General features: G+C 40.5%; 1 protein-coding gene and 1 pseudogene across 1 annotated transcript in view; both read left to right on the top strand.

The window, feature by feature from the left end:
• The window catches only part of LOC111020723 (alanine--tRNA ligase-like), a 51823-nt gene that overhangs the window by 24855 nt on the left and 566 nt on the right, over positions 1-26402 (top strand). The window contains 15 exon segments of the mRNA XM_088127004.1: positions 102-161; positions 4338-4388; positions 4468-4567; positions 4822-4833; positions 4836-4867; positions 4869-4919; positions 5006-5128; positions 5620-5763; positions 5921-5992; positions 6085-6160; positions 7630-7772; positions 7864-7980; positions 8666-8755; positions 8840-9022; positions 25946-26125. Of these exon segments, the coding sequence (XP_087983130.1) occupies positions 102-161; positions 4338-4388; positions 4468-4567; positions 4822-4833; positions 4836-4867; positions 4869-4919; positions 5006-5128; positions 5620-5763; positions 5921-5992; positions 6085-6160; positions 7630-7772; positions 7864-7980; positions 8666-8755; positions 8840-9022; positions 25946-26125 (1434 nt within the window).
• LOC148209839 (uncharacterized) lies at positions 17736-18729 on the top strand (annotated as a pseudogene).

The raw sequence follows: 26402 nt of genomic DNA, 5'->3' as shown, positions 1-26402 counted from the left end.
TATTTTGATTTGTTATTTCTATGTGGAGGCTTAGAAATTTTATTTATTTAATATTACATGTCTTGTTAACAAAACATAATAGATTGCTTATTTGACTTCAGGGAATTGAGAGGTTTAAGAAGGCCGCTCAGGATGTACAAGGGAAGATATTGAGTGGGCAGGTTAGTATTTTTATTAATTGGACATTGCATAATTATACTCTTTGCGTGTATTTCTGTTTTATAAGTTGTGAGGAGGTTTTCATTTAGACAAGAATTAATAGAATGTTTTCATATCAAAGGTGTATGATCATTTGTCTCGAAGTGTCTTTGTTGAAACTAAAACATTACAATTTGGGATCACAATTTTATAGCTCTAACGTACTCATTTGAAAGGTTCAAGATATGCAGGAGTTTATTTTATTTATTATTATTATTATTTTTTAATAATAACTTTTTGTGGCTTTTATGGTTGTTTAGGCTGGGGTGTGGAGGGGGATACAATTGTGAGATGTGTTTTAAAAGCTAGAATGAAATTAGAAGTTTAAAATTGCATTTTTTTTCTAGTACCTTTTTTTTTTAAAAAAATTTATTAAATTGAGAAACTAATTTGATTGAGAAGAAAAGAAGAGAACAAAATAACAAGTTAAAGTGCATTAAAAAGCCGCCCGAACCCAAAGGAGTCGACCCATTAGGTATAGGGGTGTTCATGGGTGTTAGAATCCATATAAATCAATTAAATTTACCCAACCCATCAGCTTAAGCTTTTGGGTTGAGTGGTGGTTTGTTCATTCTTAAAATAGTATCAGAGCGGGAGGTCCTATATTCGAACCCCTGCATTGTCGTTTCCTCCCCATTTATTATGATTTCCACTTGTTGGGTCTTGATGTTGTTTTCCAAGCCCACAAGTGAGGGGGAGTGTTAGAATCCATATAAATGAATTAAATTTACCCAACCCATCAGTTTAAGCTTTTGGGTTGAGTGGTGGTTTATTCATTCTTAAGAATGGGTCATATCAGGTTGGATTGAAATACTTTTTAGACCCAACTCAATTGTTCGGGTTGTAAATTAACCGAAATGGACCCTTATTAAATAATAAACCCAACTCAATCCAACCCTAAATTGTTCGGGTTATGCAGGCCACTTATTTGAAGTATCGTATAACAAAAAAAAAGTAAATTATAATATCTTAAACATTTATTTCTATGTTGTCTAACATTGAATCAAGATCTGTAAGTCGATGCTTATTTATATAGCGAAGAAGTACACCCGTCTGAGGCAAATCCCTTTCTCCAATTTACTTTTGTTTTTCTGCAGATGGTATGATGTTTTGTAATTGATGCTTGTTGTTTTAAAACAAGAGTTTTTAGCTTTTCTCTTGATATCCTTGAATGTCCGGGCCAGCTTACGCACACCTCGACTAATCTCACGGGACAACCGTCTGATTCTACAACATTTGGTATCGGGAAACACATAGAATTTACTAATTCCTAAGGTAGGTGGCCATCATGGGGTTCAAATCTATTCCCTCTTAATTAACCCTAGTCCCTTTAGACCAATGGGCCAGCCATGATGGTTAGTTTTTAGCATTTTTGAATCAAGTTATTAGACAACGTACAGTGACAAAGTACACCCCAAAAATTAAAAAAAAGTTTTTTTCTTTTTAACTGAAAATTAAAATTGTTGCTTTTAAAAGCAGTTGTAGAAAAAATAATCCATAAACCTTTGCAAAGAAAAAAAAATCCATAAAGGTTTATTGAATGAAATAAAATTAAAATAAATATGGTGAGCTAAATAAATAGTTTAAAAATTAATAATTAGTTCGAGTGGTTCGGTTCAACCCAAATTTATTGTAGGGATAAACCTTTGAACTAACCCAACCCATAAAATTTTCATTTATTTGAACTCAATTCAACTCAAACAAGTTTATAACCCAACCCAAACCGCACAAACTGGGTTGGGTAAGGTTGATCAGTTTTTTGGGTCATCGGGTTTTTTAACACCTCCATCATTTTCCTATCGGATAAAGAGCAACAAAAGCCTAACGAGAACGAGTGAGAAAAACCCCACTCGTGAGGAAGGAAGAATGAAAGCTGTCAAATTTATTGTAGGGATAAACCTTTGAACTAACCCAACCCATAAAATTTTCATTTATTTGAACTCAACTCAACTCAAAAAAGTTTATAACCCAACCCAAACCGCACAGACTGGGTTGGGTAAGGTTGATCAGTTTTTTGGGTCATCGGGTTTTTTAACACCTCCATCATTTTCCTATCGGATAAAGAGCAACAAAAGCCTAACGAGAACGAGTGAGAAAAACCCCACTCGTGAGGAAGGAAGAATGAAAGCTGTCGAATTTAGCTTCACAGAGGACAAACGATAAAGACGAAAAAATCTAGGACAAAGAGGTATGTTGCCCGACCTAACCCAAGTGTCTTCAGGACCCATTCCCCATGAGGTTTTTCCCAAATTGAGTGAAGAAAGGTACCTTAAAGGAAATCAATCCCAAACCTGAGGCCCACTCAAGGGATTGGGACCATGTTTTAGGTGTGTTCATTGGTCGGTCAATGTTGGTTTTTGCAGAAAACCAACACCGATAACAAGAGAGGACGGAAGAAAGGAAGAAGAGGGAGGGAGATGAAGGAAGAAATGAAAGAGAGAACTAAGAAAAGAGAGGGAAGAGGAAAGAAAAAGGGAAAGAGGAAAGAGGAGAAAGAAGAAAAAACGAGAGAGATAGAGGAAGGGGAGGGAGAGAGAAGTTGAAAAGAGAATATTAAACAGAAAAGGAAAAATAAAAGAAATGTGGATATCAAACAGCCATGTTGGTGAGAGAAAGGGAAGTGTCAAAAGAGAAAATAGAAGGAAAGAAAATATGATTCACGTGAATCAGCATCCATGTTAATCACGTGAATGATGGGTGCAGATTCCTCGACCTTTCTTTTTTTTTTTATTTAACAAGTCAATCGGTGTATCGGTTTTCTTTGGTATTGGATGAGTCGATCGGCCAACTAGTCAATTTTTCAAAAGGAAAAATCAATTCCAACCAATTCTTCTTTAAAATCAACGTGGATCGGATCAGTTTTTCGGCTATGGTTGATCACCCCTATCATATTTGCTTATGATAACCCTATGCCATAGAGAATTGACTTCCAAGGGAAAGCGCCTCAACCATTTAGCTAGAATGGAATCATTACGAAGCTCCAATAGCCAATACTCAAACCTCCACAGAATGAGACCTGCTGCCCTCCTTAGACCCAACACTCTTTTTTCGTCTCCATAGTTCATTTTTCATCTCTTATCTCGAAAATGAGTTGATACTAGAAACCTAGGAAGGATGAACTAGAGTGTCTAGTTTTTATTTTTATTTTTAATTTCAGACACGTGAGGGATGGACACTCCCACTTAAAAGAAACTTATTTTTAGTTCAAAAGAAACCTAGAATCAAATGAAAAACAAAAGCCCAACCCATTAAGCACTTAAAAACTCACTAGGGGAAAAAAAAGATAACTTAAAAAAAAACCCAAACAGTAACGAAGTAGAGTTTCTCCTCTCCTTGCCCACTTGCCCAATTGATCTCTGACTCTCCCTACCTTCTCTTTGCCTCCCTCCACCTCCGATTGCCCTCCTCTCCATCTTTGATCACCGTTGCCACCAACTGGCTCTGGCTCTAACCGACTATCTCGTCGCCGCTGCAACTAACTAGGTTTGGAAGTTTTTTATTAGAAGTATTACTACGTCAATATACACACATATATTATCTAATTTTTATATAAAAAATTTAACATGTCCGTGTCCTACGTTGTTGGTGTGTCGCTGTGTACGTGTTGTGTCGTGTCACTATCTCGTGTTTATGTCCATGCTTCTTAGCTATAAACTTGTATCTGCCTATGTTTTCTTTCCACAAATGTTAATGCACCCGGTTTTTGGTGCTGAGAAAATACAGCATCTCAAGAACAAAAAAGAATAATAAAATAGACTAACCATTACAGGTTGGCTTAGTGGTCATCGAGATGAGTGAAACAGTAAAGGGGCTTAGAGGAATGAGTTAAAAAATTCGTTGTGACCATGTGTCTAGGATATTAAACTCCTATGAGTTCTTGAATAACTAAATGTTATAGAGACAGATGGTTGTCATGTGAGGTACACATAGGTTGATTCAAACATTCAGTGATATAGACAAAGAAAGACTTGTATTCCTTGAAAAAAATAGTGATAAGCTGAAGGAGTGTTTATTTGTGTGCGGTAGGGACCTTGATACTTGATCATAGTTGCTATTTGAAAATTTTCAATTAGAAACTCTGTTCAAGAAATGTTTATATTTGTGGCTATTCTCATCCTATTGTGTTCTTTACCGTGTAGGATGCTTTTATCTTGTGGGATACATATGGATTTCCATTAGATTTGACTCAGGTACCTAGTCTCTCTCACATACACGCACAATTATTGCTTGCATGCATATGATCTAACTAATAGCATTTTCATGGGCTAGTTGATGGCGGAAGAGAGGGGGCTGCTGGTTGATATTCAGGGTTTCAATAATGCCATGGATGAGGCAAGGGAAAGATCAAGAAATGCTCAAAATAAGGTGAGTTCTTTTTGCTAGAGTACATTCACATTCTACCGTTGTGTTTGACAGTTCATTGTTTAATATTACATGGACCTACTGGTGGGAAAAAAGCCGATTTTCTTTTGGGCAAAATGTAGATGCTTTCATATACTGAACAATGCAAAAGAAGCTAATGACTATGGATTATTTAACTGATTGAGAAAAATAACATTTCGACATTTTATTCTTTGTATCTTTCTTTTTATTCCTTTCTTGCCACAAGCTGGTGCTATTGAGCTGGTGGTACTATGTCATGGATGCTGATGCTACAGCATCATTGCACAAAAAAGGCAGTTGCTTCAACCGATGACAAATTCAAATTTATTTGGTTTAAGGTTTGTGAAGTTGTCAATTATATTAACAGTTTTGGTTGTTTGACTGCTGTATGTATTTTTAAACCCTCCGATCTTTGTAATTCCAGGATCATGAAAGTGTGGTAAAGGCTATTTACACTGGTAGTGAATTTCCAGAAAGTGTAGCAGTTGGTGATGAAGTTGGTTTAGTCCTGGAATCTACAAGTTTTTATGCTGAGCAAGGTGGTCAGGTATTTTAAAATCTTGGGTTCCCTATCATGATGCTTGATAAGAAATGGCTCCATTTACCATTCCGGCAGATCTTTTGTATGTCTGAGAACTCTAGCCTAGCCTCTGAGTGTACCTACTGAAAAGTAACTTTAAATTGTTTCAGCAATATACTGTTGTTAATTAACTGGTCTGTTCTGCTTTTTGTCTGGTACTTTAATTGTTTTACATTTCTATTTACTGCGTTTGTTACTTCCACAAATGAGCTTTATGTTTTTGGAAAAAGCTCGCTCATGGGCTCTTCCTATTTGTCAGAAATGAATCCTTGTTGCAGTTTGGGTGATCTTATGAAGTAGATTAACTGGAAGATACAATGCAACTAGAGGATTTAATAAAATCAGAATTTGGAAATTGTTCTGTTTATAGCTTAAATAGTATGATTTATGCAATTATTTTGCCTTGTCTTTATTATTATTGTATATCTGATTTATGATGCTCTTGTCTTTGGCATTAGATTTTTGATACGGGATCAATTGAAGGTCCCTTTGGCTCATTTCAAGTATGCAATGTTCAAATATATGGAGGTTTTATTGTACATATCGGTTCATTTAATGGAGGGAGTGGCAGAATTTTTCTGGGTGACAAAGTTATTTGTAAGGTTTTGAATTTTTATATGCATATATTATTATTTATATTTAACTGAAAATCTTTTTGCTATTCAGTGGTTTTGGGAAGCATTCTTTGGTTTATCAATGCAATGATTTCTCATCTATATTTCTTTTGCCATTTTTTCACAAGTCTATTGATGCATGCAGGTCGACTACGAGCGGCGTAAGCTCATTGCTCCTAACCATACTTGTACACATATGTTGAATTTTGCTCTTCGGGTATGTTTGAATTTTGGATGACATGTAACTCATAATTATTAAAACTGATATTCCATCTGTTTTCCAAGCTTATTTGAATAATAATTGCACAGGGAATACTTGGAAATCATGTTGATCAGAAGGGTTCAATCGTTCTTCCTGAAAAACTGAGATTTGATTTCTCTCATGGTTGATTTCTTTTCAGCTGTTTAATTTTTGTCACTTCATTGGAATTATTTTCTTTCCTTTTTTAAGTCTTTCAAAAAAGAAAGTGTCTTAATGAAAATGAAAATGAATCACTAAAAGAGGGGAGGGAGAGGGGGAAGGGTGGGAGGCTGGAAGAGGCAACCTAGAATATTCTTAGAAAGGAATTCTCTCAAACTAGCCAATGAGGTTGAAGGAACTCTCCAATTCTCTTGGGGGTTATAAGAAGTGCTACTACAAAATTTCTTAGAAACCATCTAAAGACTGAAAAGTAATTCTCTCCAAAATTTCATGTGTAAGGAAGCCATATTTTCGAAGGTGTGCGGTTAGAGCTTTCATTTGGTGCTTATGGAAAGAGAGAAACCATTGGGTTTTAACCATATTTCTCATCCAATTGATTATTTATGGAAAAGTGTACAAATTACTACTGCATTATGGTGTATAAACCATAGAATTTTTTTTGTAACTCAATTTAGTGATGCTCACACATGATTGGAAAGCTGTAATGCGTTAGTTTCTTGGGAGGGGCCTCTCATCCCCCTGCCTTACGTTTTGTGCTAATACATCTATTTCTTATATAAAAAAAGGGGAAAAAAACATCGAAGGTGTTGTGGTGTCTCTCAAGCCAAATATAGCCTATCTAACAGAAACAATTACCCTAATCCAGAAAACTTTTTGTTTTACCATGAAACCAAGAATGTGTTGGGAATATTGGGGAATACTAAGGTTATTAAAGTATATAGTGGCATATTGATACTTATGAGAAAGTTTGTTAGAGATATGAGTTGAGTATGGGGGTTAGTTATAGTTATTACTCTGAGAGAGTAAGTTTGTTAGAGTTGAGTGCTAGAGGAGTTAGGGCATTCAATTTGGGGGGTTAGTGTTTATAGTTTCCACTCCTGAAGGTAGTTTTTAGCGTGTTACTTTTTTGTTGTGTTGTGTTTATTTTGCTTTCCACCAGTCCCCAAAATGAGATAGAGGTAGGGCGGCCCCTTGGGAGAATCCCTAGACCTAAGGTAGGGCATTTGCCAAGATGTAGAGCAATTATAGAAACTTGCCCTGGATTTAGCTCCTCATTGCTCCAGTGTAAACTTATGATAGCTAGCTGATTCAGAATGTCCATAAGACTTTTGCGGCTTCCTTCATTGTCTTCAAGATGTAGAGCAATTATAGAAACTTGCCCTGGTTTTAGCTCCTCATTGCTCCAATGTAAACTTATGATAGCTAGCTGATTCAGAATGTCCATAAGACTTTTGCGACTTCCTTCATTGTCTTCAATTATTAGCTCCCTTATTCTTCAGAACCATATACCGAAAATTTAAATCATCGAAATAAAAAACTGCTCCATTATTCTCGTATTACTAAGTTCTGTTTCTTCTCATGGGAAGATGTCTTGGTCATCTTCAATCGTGTATTTGAGATTTTGATTGCTTAATGACTCCTGAATTAAATAGGCAAGCCCGTGGATCCTGACGATTTGAGAAAAATAGAATCAATTGTGAACAAACAAATAGAAGATGAGCTGGATGTAAATGCTAAGGAGGCAACCCTTGCTGAAGCAAAGCGTATTAATGGGCTACGAGCTGTTTTTGGAGAAGTAAGCTGCTAGTTGTCTTCTTTATTTCTGACAGCTTTTATTTTGTCTATGAGAAGCATGATGTCCAATATCTTCCCTGTTTATGATGCAGGTCTATCCCGACCCAGTTAGAGTTGTCACAATTGGGAAAAATGTTGAGGAACTCCTGGCTGATCCAGATAATGAAAACTGGTTAACCATTTCTTCAGAGCTGTGTGGAGGTTTGTGTGTTCTTATCATAGCTCTCTCTCTCTCTCTCTCTCTCCTCTCTCTCTCTCCCTCCCTCCCTCCCTCCCTCCCTCCCTCCCTCCCTCCCTCTCTCTCTCTCTCTCACAAACACTGGCAATGGCAGATAGGTATCACTGTGGGAGGGGATGGTTGTTGGAATTTTGTTCTTGAATAGGCTACTTTTTGACGGTTTTGCCATTGCTGTTACATTTTTCTGTAGTACCATTGCATTCAATTCCACTCATCCTTTTTCCTATATTGGAAACTAAACTCTAGTAAACAAGAAAAAGATGCGTGAAATAGAGTGGGAAGAATGGGAAGAATACGAGTTATCCTCATAAGAAGAGAGAAGAATCCCAATAATGGAAAAGAGAACCTCATTTACAATAGGTCCTTCAAAAGGAAGAGAGGCTATAAAAAAGATTTAGCATTTTTACACCAGAAATTAGTAAATCTCAGTAACTTGGTAGTTTCACAAGTGACTCAAGATCATCACACGTGAAAAAGAATACGTTGGAACTAATAGTCTGATCCTCTACGCTACTCGTAGGAAATAGAAAAATTTTCTCATTCTTATTGATGTTTACATTGAATGTGCATCTAAAAAAAATGTCATTTACTTCGAGGGTGTACCCCTAGCCACATTTTAATGGCTTAAGCTAATTCTTGTTACTTCTATCCTGCAGGTGGTTGCTTCGTTCAAAAACCGTGTTGATTCAGCACCAATTCCTGCTGCTAAAAAAGTTGAAATTAGGGCTAAAATTGCCTTGCTTCAGGTATTGCTTGTAGACCCACTGTGCAGTGATTGCTCCAGTAAACTGTGTATTTCTTTCTTACCTGAAAATTGTTGTTCCATATAGAATGAAGTGAGGAAGGTTCAGAAGAAGCTTGCTGAAGAAAATATGCAGAAAGCTGTCAAAATTGCAATTGAAACAGCAGAAGTGGCTTCTTTAGATGGCAAGGCCTTCTGTATATCCCATGTTGATGTTGGTTTGGATGCAGCCGCAGTTCGTGAAGCAGTTGTCAAAGTTATGGAACAGAAGGTCATTTCTTACAAGTGCTTCATAAAAAATACTTTTGATGTTTGGTTCTACGGTCTTAAAAATACTTTTTTGGTGCTTTGAAGTCCAGCAATTTGGTTAAAACATCCTACAAAGGACTCTGTTACAAAATACTTTAAAGATGAATTTGATCTTTCTCGATAACATTTTTATATTATTTCCAAACATGAAGATTTTGAGCGGAGTAATGTCAGGCTTGAACAATTAAACTTGCTCTCGGTGGTTTTATTGATTATGATGATAGTAATTCATGTCTTTTAGATTGTTTTGATGTAGCCATTAAAGTTAAAGGAAACTATTGTGGTTTTATTCCGGCGGAAGTCAGTCTGATGGATGGCCCTAGTTGCATCCAAGCCAAAGTGGTTTCTTTTGAAGATAACAGATGGTTGGCCGGAAAAGATGTCCATATTCACGGCTCTTTCTCGCCGGAGGTAGCTAGAGCTTTTCACCAAGGAAACACAAATCCCGAATTTAGTTTGGTGGACCGATGGAGAATTTAGGAAGGTAATAGTTGCCCGCTGGTTAATATCAAATACCCAATTCATCTTTTGAGACATGCAACAGTGATTGACCCGATGGACACTTTTATACAGCAGACTTGTAGAGACTAAGGTTGGAGAGAATCCAATGTTCTGTATTCTCATTATTAAAGTCTATATATATATAGACAAATATACAAGGTTGACCTAATCCTATAAGGAGAAGGTAAAGGACAAATTAATATTAACACAAGAATATAAAATATACTAATATATACTCTAACACTCCCCCTCAAGTTGGTGCATATATGTTAATCATGCCCAACTTGTTAGACAAATAATCTATTCGTGCTTCATTCAACTTGTGTTCTGTGATTTTTGATATCATTGGAATCACCTCAGAAGTTACGATTGATTTCTTCTCAGCCATAACAAACAAGCGAACTTATTTGAACAAAACGACAAAACCAGACCAAACCACCCGAACCAAACAAAACAAATGAATCAAACGGTTGGAACCAAACCGGATTAGGTGTTTTCTGAAACCAGAAACCCCAAGTGCTCCCCCACGACAACCAGAGGGGTAAAGGCGATTGGCAGTTACGGAAGCGCACCGCGAAGGTGCGAAGGACGGCGAGACGAAACCCACGAATAGCAATTGGAAAAACAACTGGCAAATCAGCAAACGGCGGCGGCAGTGGTCGGCAGCGGCGGTCGTAGTGTTGGATAGCAATAAACAAAACCCTAAGGGACAAAACTCTAATGGACATCAAAACCCTAATGGGCACAAAACCCTAATGGGCACAAAACCCTAATGGGCATCAAAACCCTAATGGGCACAAAACCCTAATGGACATCAAAACCCTAATGGGCACAAAACCTAGAGCTCTGATACCATGTAGAGACTAAGGTTGGAGAGAATCCAATGTTCTGTATTCTCATTATTAAAGTCTATATATATAGACAAATATACAATGTTGACCTAATCCTATAAGGAGAAGGTAAAGGACAAATTAATATTAACACAAGAATATAAAATATACTAATATATACTCTAACAAGACTGTTGCTTGCACGAGTTTGGAAAGAAGTGATAAGGTGACAGTGGGGCCCACCACTAAGACAGCAAAACAAAAAGACAAAGTTGACTTCTGCAACGCGGATACCGATAATAGTAGGCTGCTAACAAGGTCCTCCTCAAAAGGTGTGAAGATAAACACAAAAAACAAAGAAAAGGCTGTAACTTTTTCTAAAAACAATCAAACCAGATTGTTCCAAAAGAAAGGGAAAATATGCTTCACGGATTTCGATACAAGTCAAGAAATTGGGCAAAGAAATCCCTCCTTAGACAGAGATCTCACGTCTGATTCTTTTGCTCTAAGTGTGAGTAGTGTGGAGGAGGAAATGGTGGAGGCAACCCCTGTCGCCCAAACCGAGTTGCAGGGCGAAATACCAGATGGTTTTTTTGCTTGTTTTAGGGAAGAAGAGCAGCAGATCCACATGGCCTCCTCTAGCTTGATGTTGTCTTTGGAGATTGAGGAAGAAAGTAATAAGGATGAATCTGCCCAAAAAAAACCTTGCTCTCCAAATCTCAGAAGAGGTTGACTCAAAGAGTGAGGAAGAAGCTGGAGCATGACCACCTTTCCCAAAAAAATTTGTGAGGGACTTATGGAAATGGAAGATGTGCATACGACCTATTTCCACCAAGAGAAGTGCGGCAGCTAAGAAGAAATCTAGAGAAATTACAAATTATTTGTGGGCTTTAGAAAAGGAATTTGAAGTTGAGGAGAATGAGCTGGAAGAGGGACTCTCGGTTTCCCAATGAAAGTTGTTTCATGGAATGTCAGGGGTCTGGGTGCTACCCCCAGACGAGCTCTCGTTAAGTCTTTTTTAGTTAGATCTAATCCGGATGTGGTTATCCTGCAGGAAACCAAACTTCAGAACATAGACAGAAGGCTGGTGAAGTCCATTTGGAGCTCCAAACATATTGGTTGGGTTGAGTTGGAGGCTGTGGGCTCTTCGGGTGGCATAGTTATTATGTGGAACCAGAACTCAATGATGGTGGAGGACACAGTGGTAGGTCTTTTTCGGTCTCTGTTTTATTTAGCTACAAAGACAGCCTCAACAGTTGGATCACAGGCGTTTACGGCCTAGCAAGGCACAGGGGTAGAGAGGCTTTCTGGCAAGAGCTTTATGATCTCAGCGGCCTTTGTGGAGATTGTTGGTGTGTAGGGGGGGACTTTAACGTAGTCAGAAGAATTGAAGAGAAGACTTAGTTTTGATGGAATAAAATTATTTGTATTCCAATATATCAAAAAGTAAGAAATACATAGCCTTCTTATATAGGAGAAAGGCTCAATATATAAAAGGAATGTAAATAAGGATAGAATAATAATTAATATTTACACCTAATTACAATTAATATTCACAAATAAACCAACACTCCCCCTCAAGCTGGTTTATAGATATCTTCCATTGCCAGCTTGTCAATCATCCTGTCAAATTGTACTTTTGGTAGTCCTTTCGTCAATACATCAGCAGTCTGTTCTATTGTTGGGAGATAAGAGATACATATCACACCAGTGTCCACTTTTTCCTTTATGAAATGTTTGTCAATTTCAATATGCTTAGTCCTATCATGTTGGACTGGATTGTGGGCTATGGAGATGACAGCCTTGTTGTCGCAATAAACTCGTATGGGTGCCTTCTAAAAGACTTTCAATTCTTCAAGCAATCTTTTTATCCATATCCCTTCACAAATATCATGGGCTAAGACCCTAAATTCAGCTTCACGCTACTTCTGGCTACTACATTTTGCTTTTTACTTTGCCAAGTGACTAAGTTACCTCCAACAAACGAACAGTAACCTGAAGTAGATCTTCTATCTATCATACTTCCTGCCCAATCAGCATCGGTATAAACTTCAACCTGTAAATGGTTATGTTTTTTTAACAATATACCTTTTCCTGGAGTTCCTTTCAGATACCTTAAAATTCTATAGGCAGCTTCAAAGTGAACTGATCCTGGTGAATGCATAAATTGGCTTGCCATACTCACTGCAAAAGTAATATCTGGACGTGTGTGAGATAAGTAAATGAATCTTCCCACAAGGCTTTGATATCGTTCCTTATTCTTTACTTCTTCTTCTTTTGCAGCTTCCAATTTCAAATTAGATTCAATAGGAGTATCAGCTATCTTGCATCCAAGCAAACCTGTTTCTTCAAGTAAATCAAGAATATATTTTCTTTGATTAACAAAGATACCTTTCTTAGATCTTGCAAACTTCATCCCTAGGAAGTATTTTAACGTTCCTAGGTCCTTGATTTGAAATTCGCATGCAAGTCTTTTCTTTAAAGTGGCCAATTCTACTTCATCATCACCTGTAAGCACAATATCATCTACGTAGACCATCGAAATTGCAATTTTATTATTTCCAGAACGTTTATAGAAAATGGTATGATCAGCTTGACTCTGAAGAAATCCATAGCTCATAACCACTTTACCAAATCGTTCAAACCAGGCTCTCGGAGACTGCTTGAGTCCATATAGAGATTTCTTTAACCTGCATACTTTCCCTTTCCCAAGGTTAGCTTCAAAACCTGGTGGTAAATTCATAAATACTTCTTCTTCAAGATCTTCATTCAGAAAAGCATTTTTTACATCGAGTTGATGAAGGGGCCAATCTAAATTTGTAGCTAGAGATAAAAGTATTCTAATTGAGTTGATTTTAGCAACAGGAACAAAAGTTTCCTGGTAATCAATCACATAGGTTTGAGTAAATCCTTTTGCAACTAGTCTAGCTTTATACCTTTCAATAATACCATCAGCATTACACTTGATTGTAAACGCCCACTTGCACTCTACAGTTTTCTTATCTCTTGGCAAATCTACTATATCCCATGTACAATTCTGTCTTAGAGCATTCATCTCATCCGTAACAGCTAGTTTCCAATTTGGATCATTTAGGGCTTCTTGTATGTTCCTCGGAATAAACAAGTTTGTTATCCTAGATGTAAAAGCTTCATGACTACTTGACAATTTTTTATAAGAGATATAGTTTGCAAGAGGATATTTGGTGCAAGTTCGAGTTCGTTTTCTTAAGGCTATAGGGACATCAAGATCAGAAATAACAGATGAGACATTTTCAATATTCGGAGTAACAAGGATAGAAGATGGATTACCTGGAGTTTCAGAATCATCCCTCGGAGTTTCAGATTGGATTTGTGATGAGTCAGCTATCCGGTCCTCATTTATTTGATTGAGTCTTCTTCTAGTATAAAACTTAAACCCAGGATTTGGATCGATTTCATCATTTTGTAGTACCCTGAGTGAGAACCTTCTACACTTGGCATTGAAGGACTAGTAACATTGGGACTTATAACATTAGGGAGGGGGCAGGTATATCCATAGGTATATCCCAAAAATTATCATCCTTTTCCTCTAAATTTAGTTTCTCCCCCTGAATATAATTTTGGGTAAAAAAAGGGTTGATTTTCCAAAAAGGACACATCCATACTTACATAAAGTTTTCGTGTTTGAGGATCAAAACATTTATACCATTTTTTTCGAAAATCGTAGCCCACAAAAACGCATTTAATGGCCCTCTGATCTAATTTTGACCGAAAATGACTAGGAATGTGCACATAAGTAGTGCACCCAAAAACTTTGATAGGTAAAAAAAATTTCTTTCAAAAGATCGAGAGGAGTTTTAAACTTTAAAACTTTAGTGGGCATCCGATTTATTAGGTAGGCAGCCGTGAGGACTGCTTCCCCTCATAAGTACTTAGGGACATTCATAGAAAACATTATGGCTCGAGCGACCTATAATAAATGCCTATTTTTTCGTTCAGCAATACCATTTTGTTGAGGAGTATCTCGACAAGTAGAGTGATGAACAATCCCTTTAATTTTCAAAAACTCACTCAAATATTCATTGAAATATTCAATTCCATTGTCAGAATGCAGGATACTAATTTTAGTTTGAAATTGGGTTTCAATCATATTGTAAAAAACTTTGAAAATATCCTTCACATCGGATTTGTTTGTCAATAAATAAACTCAAGACAAGCGAGTATGATCATCAATAAAAGTTACAAACCATCGTCTACCACTATGAGTTAAAACTTTAGAAGGACCCCAAACATCACTATGAATTAAATAGAATGGTTTGGAGGACTCGTAAGGTTTTGGCAAATATGTAGATCGATGGTGTTTTGCAAAGATGCAATTTTCACAATGAAATTGAGAACAATCAATCCCTTTAATCAAATTTGGGAATATGTATTTGAGATAGAAGAAACTAGGATGTCCTAGCCTAAAATGCCAAAGCATAATTTGTTCTTTAACAGAGAGAGAACTATTACTACTAAAGCACTGAGCTATTTTATTACTACCAGAAGACTCATCAAAGTAGTAGAGGCCATCCAGCATCCTAGCACATCCAAACGTCTTCCCCGAGGACTGATCCTGAAAGACACAGTGAGATGCATAGAAAGTAACAAGAAAGTTAGAATCTTTAGAGAGTTTACTAACTGATAGAAGATTGCAAGCTAATTTAGGAACATGAAGAATCGATTGAAGAGTAATATTTTCGGTTAATTTAATGGTTCCCTTGCCTGCAATAGAAGAGAAACTACCATCGACAATCCTAATTTTTTCATTGCAATATGTAGGAGAATATGATTCAAATATCTTAAAAGAGCTAGTCATATGGTCAGAAGCTCCAGAATCAATAATCCATGGAGATGAGCCAAAACAAGAAAGTGCTCTAGGGTAATTACCTGTTTGCGACAAGGATATACAAAGATTACCAAATGACAAATTCGTCTCTGGCTGTTGTGATAGATGCTCTCTATTAAAAGGATTTGATTCAACACTATTTGTGTAAACTTGCTCATTTTCTGCTAGACTTTGAGTCATTTCAACGATTTCTTCAACCATGATAGTACTTTAACTGAAGCAAACTAGACCACAAACTGATATTAGAGAGGAGATAATCAAATAACCAAGAAAGCCAAATCAAAAAACGAGCGAACCAGGTGAACCAAACCAAACCAGACGAACCAAACTGATCTTGGAGAACTAAGCAAACCAAGCAGATCTGAGTGAACCGAGCCGAACCGAATCAGACGAACCGGACTGGATAAGACGAACCAATAAAACCAATCTAGGGTTTGTAAGACTCCCACAACCCACGAAATAGTGAGGCAGCAGACGGCAGTTGCAGATGTATGACTCACGATCCACGCCTTAGAAGTAGATCTGTGAAGTAGCAGCGGATGGCGGCGGCTCCGACAACAACGAACGACGATGCACAGTCGATCAACGACGAATGGAACAGCAGCAAGCGGTGGCGGAACAGACGGGCGAGGCTTGTACAGCAGAGACGGCAACGATCTCGACGGCCCCAAACGACGACCTTTGAATCAACAAAGCAGACGATAGCAATGACGAACAACTCACGACGCTGACGAACAAAGCCCAAAAACTCCTCGACAAACCCGTGAAAGTCACCCCGAATGACGAACTTCGAACGACACCACAGACGAATGCGGAATAGTGGTCTATCGTGTCGGAAGTAGGATGCGCCGTTTTTGGATAACAGCAGCTAGGGTTCCGGCAACGGTAATGACGGCGGCTAGGGATTAAAGGTAGGGATGGTGACTAGGGTTTCTAAAGATATTAGGATTTATTTTGGCTCTGATGCCAACTTAGTTTTGATGGAATAAAATTATTTGTATTCCAATATATCAAAAAGTAAGAAATACATAGCCTTCTTATATAGGAGAAAGGTTCAATACATAAAAGGAATGTAAATAAGGATAAAATAATAATTAATATTTACACCTAATTACAATTAATATTCACAAATAAACCAACAAGAAGTCTAACGGGGGCAGGGTAACTAGAAGCAGGAAGCTTTTCAATACTCTGATTGATGAGTTAAATCTCTTCGATGTTCTTATGAAGAATTGGGCTTTCACTTGGTCCGACTTTAGAGAAAGACCTTCGGCCACCCGCATTGATAGGTTCCTTCTTTCCAAAGGATGGGTGGAGGCCTTTAGAGAGATTGAGCTTGTCCGTCTCATACGAACTACTTCAGATCACTTTCCTCTTCAGTTGAATCTAAATGGGGTCCAGCTCCTTTTCGTTTCGAAAACATGTGGTTAGATCATCTGTCCTTTAAAGCGAGTGTAGAGTTATGGTGGAATGCTCTGCCCTATGAGGGCTGGCCGGGCTTTGCTTTTATGTCCAAACTAAAAGGCTTCAAATGTATGTTAAGATCTTGGAACAAAGAAACCTTCGGGGTTGTCGAAAACTCGTTGAAAAAGTGTGAGGAAAGACTGAAAGCTATTGATAAGATTGAGGAGGTAGGTCTCCTTTCCGAAGAAGAAAGGAAAGAGAGAATAGATATCAAAAAGTCTTACTTGGACTTAACAATGAGAGCAAAGGAAGTGGGTACAGAAATGCAAGCTACAATGGATTAAAGAAGGGGATGAAAACTCAAACTTCTTCCACAAATGGGCTTCGGCTAGGAACTCCAAAACGCTTATCTCAATGCTAGAGAAAGAAAATGGGGAGTTATTAACCTCTGAGGAGGAGATTGTGAATGAAATAATTGGCTTTTATGAGAATTTATATGGTGAGCCGAAGGGCACACGCTTTCTTATTGAAGGGGTGCAATGTGTCATGGTCATGCTTGTCCAGGGCCTGTTGCCCGTGGCCGCATGCCCATAACAACCTCTTTCCACATGCTTTCATGTCATGTATTTAGTTTTGCTTGTTATTTAGTTTTCCTTGTACTTTTGGTGGCGAGTGACTCCTCGCCACTTTGCATGTTTACGCCTGCCAAAGGCAAAATGCTTTATAATCTACCTTAGGGGGTAAACCTAATCTCCTCCCTACATTGCATTGTATTCTTGTCTTGCCGCTAATCTATTCTCTTGCATTCGAGCTTACAACAACTTCCAAAATGCTTACAAACGTTTTCCAAAACCTTTGTCTCTAACCCCGTTTTCCAAAACCGTTTTCCCGAGAACGGGGGTGGAGGTTGCGACATATAGCCTTTGTGCCACCGGCTATTCGTTTCCGCATTGGCTGACTTGCTAGAGGGTGAAAGCAAGTGCCGCACAATCGCTTCCTGAGTCCCGTTAAAGTGCGATTGTGACAGTTGGTATCAGAGCCTAGTTGGCTCCTCGAGTTGGAAAACAGTAACCATGTCCGCGACAAAGCAGTTGGGCAAGTTTTACGTCGACAGACTCGTCGAGATCGAAGAACAGCTGTTGTTCTTGAGGGAAATCCCTGACAACCTTAGATATGTGGAATCTCGGCTGGATGAGATCTCCACCAAATCTGACGGAATTGACGTCGTGAATGCCCGTATAGACGGGCTTGCTATACGTGAGTTAATGCTTCGGGTTGAGACCCTTGAAGACAAGGTTAAGCGTACTAATAACCTTGAGCGTGGCGAAAGCTCATCGAGCTCAATCGCCCACATGGAGGAGCGTGTCGAAGAAATAGACATCTCCCAAAAGACTATTGTGCAGATGGTCAGTGAGCTGACCGACGACTTCAAAGCCACCATCGACGAAATGAGGGCGGAGATTGCCGAAATAGGCACCAAAGTAAATCTCACCATGAGAGCGGTGGGAAACCAGGCCCCAGCTGGGGGACCGATTCAGTTCAACAAGGTGAAAGTTCCCGAACCCAAGCCCTTCTGTGGGGCGCGAGATGCTAAAGCTCTTGAGAACTTCATCTTCGACCTTGAGCAGTACTTCAAGGCGACAAGCACGATGACTGAGGAATCGAAAGTCACACTAGCCACAATGCATCTTGCTGACGATGCGAAGTTGTGGTGGAGAGCGAGATACGTAGATGTACAAGAGGGCAAATGTACCATCGACACGTGGGAAAAACTAAAGCAGGAACTCAGATCCCAATTTTTCCCGGAAAATGTAGAGATTCTTGCTCGTCGTAAACTTCGTGAATTACGACACACAGGAAATATTCGAGACTACGTAAAGTAGTTTTCAGGGTTGATGGTTGGATATCCGCAATATGTTCGAGAAAGACAAGGTCTTCGCCTTCGTGGAGGGCTTGAAACCATGGGCCTGGGCCAAACTGTATGAACAGAAGGTACAAGATATCCCTACTGCTTACGCAACTGCCGAACGGCTGTTCGATCTTAGCAGCGACACGTCACAAAAATAGAGGAAGACCCAAGCTTCTTCCAGTAGTGGACACAGACCCGCTAGATCGGGGTCCCCTAAAAATGGGGGAGCTGACAGAAATGGAGGAGGAGACCGCAGACCCTTCCAGCAGAGAGGGGGAAATACATGGAGAGGGCCGAACCCACCAAACAATAACAATCGGACAGGACCATCTTGCTTCATTTGTAAGGGACCGCACAGAGTATACGAGTGTCCGAATCGAGCTGCTCTCCGGACCTTCCAAGCCACACTAACGAACGACCGAGCGATCGAACCGGAAGGCCCCGAAACAGATACTCCTCCCGAAGACGCCGATGACAACCCCCGTATGGGAGCACTCAAATTCTTATCGGCGCTTCAGAAGAAAGCCGAATAAGTGAAGGAACCCTTGGAACGTGGTCTGATGTATGTGGAAGCATGGGTCAATCAGAAAGCCGCAAAAAGCACTATGGTAGATTCTGGTGCCACCCACAATTTCATGACGGAAACCGAAGCACGTCGGCTGAACTTGCGATGGGATAAAGACCCAGGAAAGATGAAAGCGGTCAACTCGGATGCCCTCCCCATCATGGGAGTTGCAAAAAGAGTCTCAGTAAAGCTAGAGACATGGAGTGGACTAGTCGACTTTGTGATAGTGCGGATGGACGACTTCGACGTAGTATTGGGGATGGAATTTCTGCTGGAACACAAAGTCATCCCCATGCCCCTTGCTAAGTGTCTGGTTGTAACGGGTTCCGATCCCACAGTTGTTCAGACAAGCATCAAACAACCAAGCGGAGTGAAGATGATATCAGCCCTCCAGCTAAAGAAATGTCTCACCCGGGACGAGCCGACCTTCATGGCCATTCCTGTTGCGGAAGGCAGAAATTCTGAAGAGCCAGTTCCCAGAGAAATCCAGCGAGTCTTGGAGGCATATGCCGATGTAATGCCAGACAACCTGCCCAAAAATCTACCTCCAAGACGGGGGATAGACCATGAGATTGAATTGTTACCGAGGGCCAAACCGCCCGCCAAGAACGCCTATCGGATGGCTCCTCCCGAGCTAGCCGAACTGAGGAAACAACTTGATGAACTGCTGAATGCTGGATTCATACGCCCAGCTAAGGCTCCCTATGGGGCCCCAGTCCTTTTTCAGAAGAAGAAAGACGGAAGTCTCCGCCTATGCATTGACTATCGAGCATTAAACAAACTCACAGTCCGCAACAAGTACCCTTTACCCATCATCACAGACCTGTTCGATCAACTTCATGGGGCAAAGTACTTCTCTAAGCTGGATCTGCGATCTGGATACTATCAGGTGCGCATCGCAGAAGGAGATGAACCGAAGACGACCTGCGTCACTCGGTATGGGGCCTTTGAATTTCTTGTCATGCCCTTCGGCCTTACGAATGCCCCCGCCACCTTCTGTACCTTAATGAACCAGGTGTTTCACGAATACCTCGACAAATTTGTGGTGGTTTATCTAGATGATATAGTCGTCTACAGTCCAACCATGGAAGAACACCAGGTACATTTACAACTTGTTTTCGAGAAGCTCAAACAGAACCAGTTGTACGTTAAACGGGAAAAGTGCTCGTTTGCCCAAGAACGCATCAGTTTCTTGGGTCATGTGATAGAATGTGGTCGAATAGGCATGGAGGATGGAAAGGTCAAAGCCATTCAGGAGTGGAAAATTCCGACGTCCATCACAGAACTTTGTTCATTCCTCGGATTAGCCAATTACTATAGGCGATTCGTGGAAGGATTCTCGAAACGGATCGGGCCCTTAACGGATTTACTGAAGAAGAACCAGAAGTGGAACTGGACCCCAGAATGTCACGCCCCATTTGAGAGTTTGAAAAAGGCAATGATGGAGGGGCCGGTGTTGGGAATTGCAGACGTCACACGACCGTTCGAAGTCAGGACCGATGCGTCAGACTTCGCCCTGGGGGGAGTGCTTCTCCAAGACGGTCACCCCATTGCATACGAGAGTCGGAAGTTGAATGATGCTGAAAGGAGGTATGCCGCCTTCGAGAAAGAGATGTTAGCAGTAGTCCACTGCTTGAGGGCCTGGAGGCAATATCTCCTAGGGGCCAAGTTCGTTGTCAAGACCGACAACAGCTCAGTCTGTCACTTCTTCAACCAACCGAAGTTGTCGTCCAAGCAAGCTAGGTGGCAAGAGTACCTTGCCGAGTTCGATTTTCAGTTCGAACATAAGCCCGGCCGAGCAAATCAGGCGGCAGATGCCCTTAGCAGGAAGAGCGAATATGCGGCCCTGTGCATGTTAGCTCACCTAAAAGCGAGCAAGCTCACTGGATCCATTCGCGAAGCCATCAGAGAGAACTTACAGAATGACCCAGCTGCCCAAGCGATAATTCAGTTAGCCAACGAAGGGAAGACTAGACAGTTTTGGGTGGAGAATGACCTCCTCTTCACCAAAGGTAACCGTTTGTATGTTCCCCGTTCTGGGAACCTAAGAAAGCTCCTACTTGGAGAATGTCACGACACGATGTGGGCAGGCCATGCTGGATGGCAGAGAACTTACGCCCTGTTAAAGAAAGGCTACTACTGGCCGAGTTTGAGAGACGACGTGATGCAGTATACCAAAACGTGTCTCATCTGCCAACAAGACAAGGTCGAGCGAAATAAAATTGCAGATTTACTGGAACCCTTGCCAATCCCATCACGATCGTGGGAGAGTGTGTCTCTCGACTTCATCACCCACCTACCTAAAGTCGGAGAGACAGAAGCGATCCTCGTGATAGTTGACCGGTTCTCTAAGTATGCGACCTTTATTCCAACTCCGAAGATGTGTTCGGACGAAATGACTGCACAGTTATTTTTCAGGAATGTTGTGAAACTATGGGGTGTTCCTGAGAGAATCGTGAGCGACAGAGACGGACGCTTCACAGGGACATTCTGGACAGAACATTTCCGCCTATTGGGATCCAATTTGAACATCTCTTCGAGTTATCACCCACAGACCGACGGACAGACGGAACGCTTCAACAGTATGCTAGAAGAGTACCTCCGCCACTTTATTAATGCTCGGCAAAAGAACTGGATCCAGATGCTCGATGTAGCCCAATTCTGTTTCAAGTGTCAAAAGAGCACCACCACGGGAAGAACCCCTTTCGAAATCGTGTGCGGGCGACAACCGGTGTTACCTCATGTTGTCGACCATCCTTATGTGGGCAAGAGCCCTCAAGCCTACAATTTCACGAAGGAATGGCGTCAATCCACCGAAGTCGCCCGAGCATACCTAGAGAAGGCGTCTAAACATATGAAAAAGTGGGCAGACAAAAAGCGAAGACCATTAGAATTCCAGGCAGGAGATCAAGTCCTTGTGAAGCTGAGACCTGAACAGCTTCGGTTCCGAGGTAACAAAGACCAACGCCTTGTGCGAAAATATGAAGGACCCGTCAACGTCCTTCAGAAGGTGGGCAAGACATCCTATAGGGTTTAACTACCCCCGTGGATGAAAGTCCATCCAGTAATCCACGTGAGCAACTTGAAGTCTTACCATCCCGACACTGTCGACCCTACACGAAACGAGATAACCCGTCCAGCAGTCACGTTGACAAACAAGGTTGACAAAGAAGTTGAGTCAATCCTCGCCGAAAGAACACGCCGAGTAGGAAGACCACGAAGGGACGTCCAGGAATTCCTAGTCACGTGGAAAGGGCTCCCAGATGAAGAGATAAGTTTGGAGCGTACTGAAGACCTGAAGACAGCTGCAGCAGCAATTGAAGAGTTCGAGCAGCGACAGTTGACGGGGACGTCAACCATTTAAGTGGGGGAGAATGTCATGGTCATGCTTGTCCAGGGCCTGTTGCCCGTGGCCGCATGCCCATAACAACCTCTTTCCACATGCTTTCATGCCATGTATTTAGTTTTGCTTGTTATTTAGTTTTCCTTGTACTTTTGGTGGCGAGTGACTCCTCGCCACTTTGCATGTTCGTCACTTTGCATGTTTACGCCTGCCAAAGGCAAAATGCTTTATAATCTACCTTAGGGGGTACACCTAGTCTCCTCCCTACATTGCGTTGTATTCTTGTCTTGCTGCTAATCTATTCTCTTGCATTCAAGCTTACAACAACTTCCAAAATGCTTACAAACGTTTTCCAAAACCTTTTTCTCTAACCCCGTTTTCCAAAACCGTTTTCCCGAGAACGGGGGTGGAGGTTGCGACATATAGCATTTGTGCCACCGGCTATTCGTTTCCGCATTGGCTGACTTGTTAGAGGGTGAAAGCAAGTGCCGCACAATCGCTTCCTGAGTCCCGTTAAAGTGCGATTGTGACACAATGGGACAAGCTGGAGGACTATTGGAGAGAATGGCTTGAACGTCCTTTTGAGATGGAAGAGATCCAACAAGCTATTTTCAGTCTGGGTAATTTAAAGTCCCCGGGCCCCGATGGTTTTACAAATGAATTCTTCAAAACATCTTGGAACATTCTCAAACATGATCTGTTAGGAGTGTTCCAAGATTTTTTCAGAACTGGCATTATTAATCGTAGCACTAATGAAACTTACATTTGCTTGATTCCGAAGAAGTCTAAGGCAATGAAGATGGGGGAATTTAGACCGATCAGCCTTGTTACATCTTTGTACAAGATTATTTCGAAAGTGCTAGCTAACAGACTTAAAAAAGTGCTGCCCTCATTTATAAGTAATGCCCGATCAGCGTTTGTGGAGGGGAGACAGATTATTGACGCTATTTTGATAGCTTCAGAAGCTGTTGGAGACTTGGAAGCGAGGAAAGAGTCCGGCTTTATTCTAAAGTTGGATTATGAAAAAGCTTATAAAGTTGATTGGACTTACCTCGATTCGGTGCTAGAGCAAAAAGGCTTCGGGAACAGATGGAGGAGTTGGATGAAAGGGTGTCTGCACTCAATAAATTTCTCCATCCTTATCAATGGTAGACCTAGAGGTAAGATTATGGCTAAGAGAGGCCTTCGTCAAGGAGACCCGTTGTCTCCCTTTCTGTTTACTTTGATGGGTGATTCCTTCAGCCGTCTAGTTCATTATTGCAGCCAACGAAGGATTCTTAGAGGCTTTGAGGTAGGCCGCCAGAAAGTGGAGATTTCTCATTTACAGTATGCCGATGACACAATTATTTTTTGCCCAAATCAGCATAATATACTTGACAATTGGTGGAGGATAATAGATATATTTCTTGAAGTCTCAGGTCTTTCTCTGAATCTTGGGAAACAGCTCTCATTGGGATAAATGTAGAAGAATGTCAACTGGAAGCTAAAGCGGCTGTCTTCGGGTGTAAGGTAGAAAGGCTTCCGTTCTCCTCCCTTGGCATTCCTTTAAGAGGTAATTATAAGAAAAAATCCTTTTGGGCTCCGATTATTGACAAAGTTAGAATGAAGATTGATAAGTGGAGAAACTTGACTCTTTCTAAAGGGGGTCGATTAACGCTTGCTCAATCGGTCATTACTAGCCTCCCCTTATATTTCTTTTCTATTCTAAAAGCTCCTGTGGGGGTTATAAAAGACCTTGAGCAGTTGACTAGGAACTTCTTTTGGAATGGTGGAGTTTCGAAAGGTTCGTGTAACCATCTAGTAAATTGGGGTAAGACGGGACTCCCCATGCATTATGGTGGTCTTGGAATAGGAGCTCTACAGCAAAAGAACAACAATTTGCTTTTAAAATGGTTATGGAGGTTCACTCAAGAGCCTGAAGCTTTATAGAGAAAGCTTATAGTGAGCATTTATGGGGAGGAGGCTCATGGTTGGGCCACTCTTCCTCCCAAAGGTAGAGTGAAAGGGAGTGGTTCGATATAATGAAGAGTTGTAGTTTTTTCTCTAAGTTCTTGGAGTTCAAAGCGAGAAAAGGTAATCGTATCAAGTTCTGGACAGACAAGTGGATAGGACAAAACACCCTCCAAAGCTCCTTACCCAACTTGTTTAATATCTCCACAAAAAATGGGGCTTCTATTGCCGATTGCTGGAATAATTCTGAGAACGATTGGGATCTTAGCTTCAGAAGAGGCCTCTTTGACTGGGAAATAGAAAGTTGGATGGGTCTGATCCATGCCATCGACACAGTGTGCCTAGGGGAAGGGGAAGATCGGGTTGGCTGGTCTATTGGCAATGGTGGAAAGTTTTCTACTAGGTCTGCTTGTATGAAGATGGTGGAATGTACTCCCCCTTTGAAATCTTCTCTCATTCAAGCTATTTGGATGTTTGCCTCTCCAAGAAAGGTCAAGGTGTTCCTGTGGTCCTTAGCACACAGAAGCTTGAACACTCATGAGAAGCTTCAAAAGAAATGCAGCAATTGGGTGCTCTCCCCCTCTGTTTGTTGTTTACGTATGGCCAACACTGAATCAATAGATCATATCTTCATTCACTGTACGTTTGCGGCTCGAGGGTGGCTCTTGATCATGGATCTCTTCGGGTTGTCTTTTTGTTTCCTTAATCATAGAGATGTTTGGTTGGCCGAGGCCCTGCATGGCTGGACTCTGCCTAAAAAAGCTAAGTTTTTGTGGAGATGTTCTTCGAGAGCTCTCCTTTGGCACCTTTGGTTGGAAAGGAACCTTCGGGTCTTCGAAGATAAGTCTTCTTCGTTTGAGATTTTTTTGTAGAAAAGTAGAGCTCACTGCCTCTTGGTGGTGCATCAACTATAGCAAATTCTTTTGTAACTACGACCTTTCATGCTTATGTACAATTGGAAAGCAGTTGTTTAGTTCTTCTTGGTGGGGTTTCCTCTACCCCAGCCCTTAGGTTGTTCCTTTTGTCTTCCTTTCGGAATATACAAGTTTCTTATCTAAAAAAAAAATAATAATAATAATAATAAATAAAATAAATCCCTCAAACTCATTCACTCAATATAAAACCAGCTCCTATTGACAAACTCTTTAGCTAATGACTAATATAGCTTTAGTATCCGAAATATACTTCTAAAATCTACCTTAATGATATTCCTAACCTATTCACATTTTACTTGCAAAGACATGAGAGTAAGAGTGTTCAAAAAATTGATGTCCCCACTGTGTGCTTCAATAGCAGAGGTGTGAAAAAAATGGTTACTATTTCTCTCTTGCAATTTCCTTTCCCTTAGTGTGATAGTTCCATCACTCTACCTTGTGTTCTCAACGAAAATATTCCATCTCCTCCAATGGTGAAACACGTAGTATAGAGAGAATTTCTTTGTCGATATCATTTATGATTTCAAGTGAATATCTTCTCTTAGAATACAAGGATTTGATTTTGTATTTGTGATCAACAGGGCATATCAGCGATGGTTTTCAGCACTGATGAAACCACAAAGAAGGCTGTCGTTTGTGCTGGGGTTCCTCTAAATGGGAGCCAAGGGAAGCAACTAGAGGTGTCAGAGTGGTTGACAAAAGCTTTGCAGCCTCTGAAAGGAAGGTGCGGGAAGGGGAAAGGTGGCCTTGCTTCGGGCCAGGTAAGTTTAGATACCTGCTTCCTCTACTGTATCTCTTGTGGAAGTCTCTCAACTCTGGTTCAGATATATAGGATCAGAAACATTTTCATGATGAGTAATTAGTTATTTTATGGACATCTTGGGAACTTTTTAATTTTAACCTCGGGGAGGTAGGGAAATGGGGGTGGCGGGGGCTTCGAATGATGACCTATTAGCAGATTGTTAAGGCCCCCAGATTTATAAATTTTTAAAATTTTAACTTATAAACTCTTAATTCCAGCTACGTAAATGTGTTCGT

This window comes from Momordica charantia, assembly GCF_013281855.1.
Source record: "Momordica charantia cultivar OHB3-1 chromosome 8 unlocalized genomic scaffold, Mcharantia_2.0 BLBB01000008.1, whole genome shotgun sequence".
NCBI classification, from domain to species: Eukaryota; Viridiplantae; Streptophyta; class Magnoliopsida; order Cucurbitales; family Cucurbitaceae; genus Momordica; species Momordica charantia.
The sequence above is the reverse complement of the archived record's forward strand: the minus strand, read 5'-3'. Positions and strand labels throughout refer to the sequence as shown.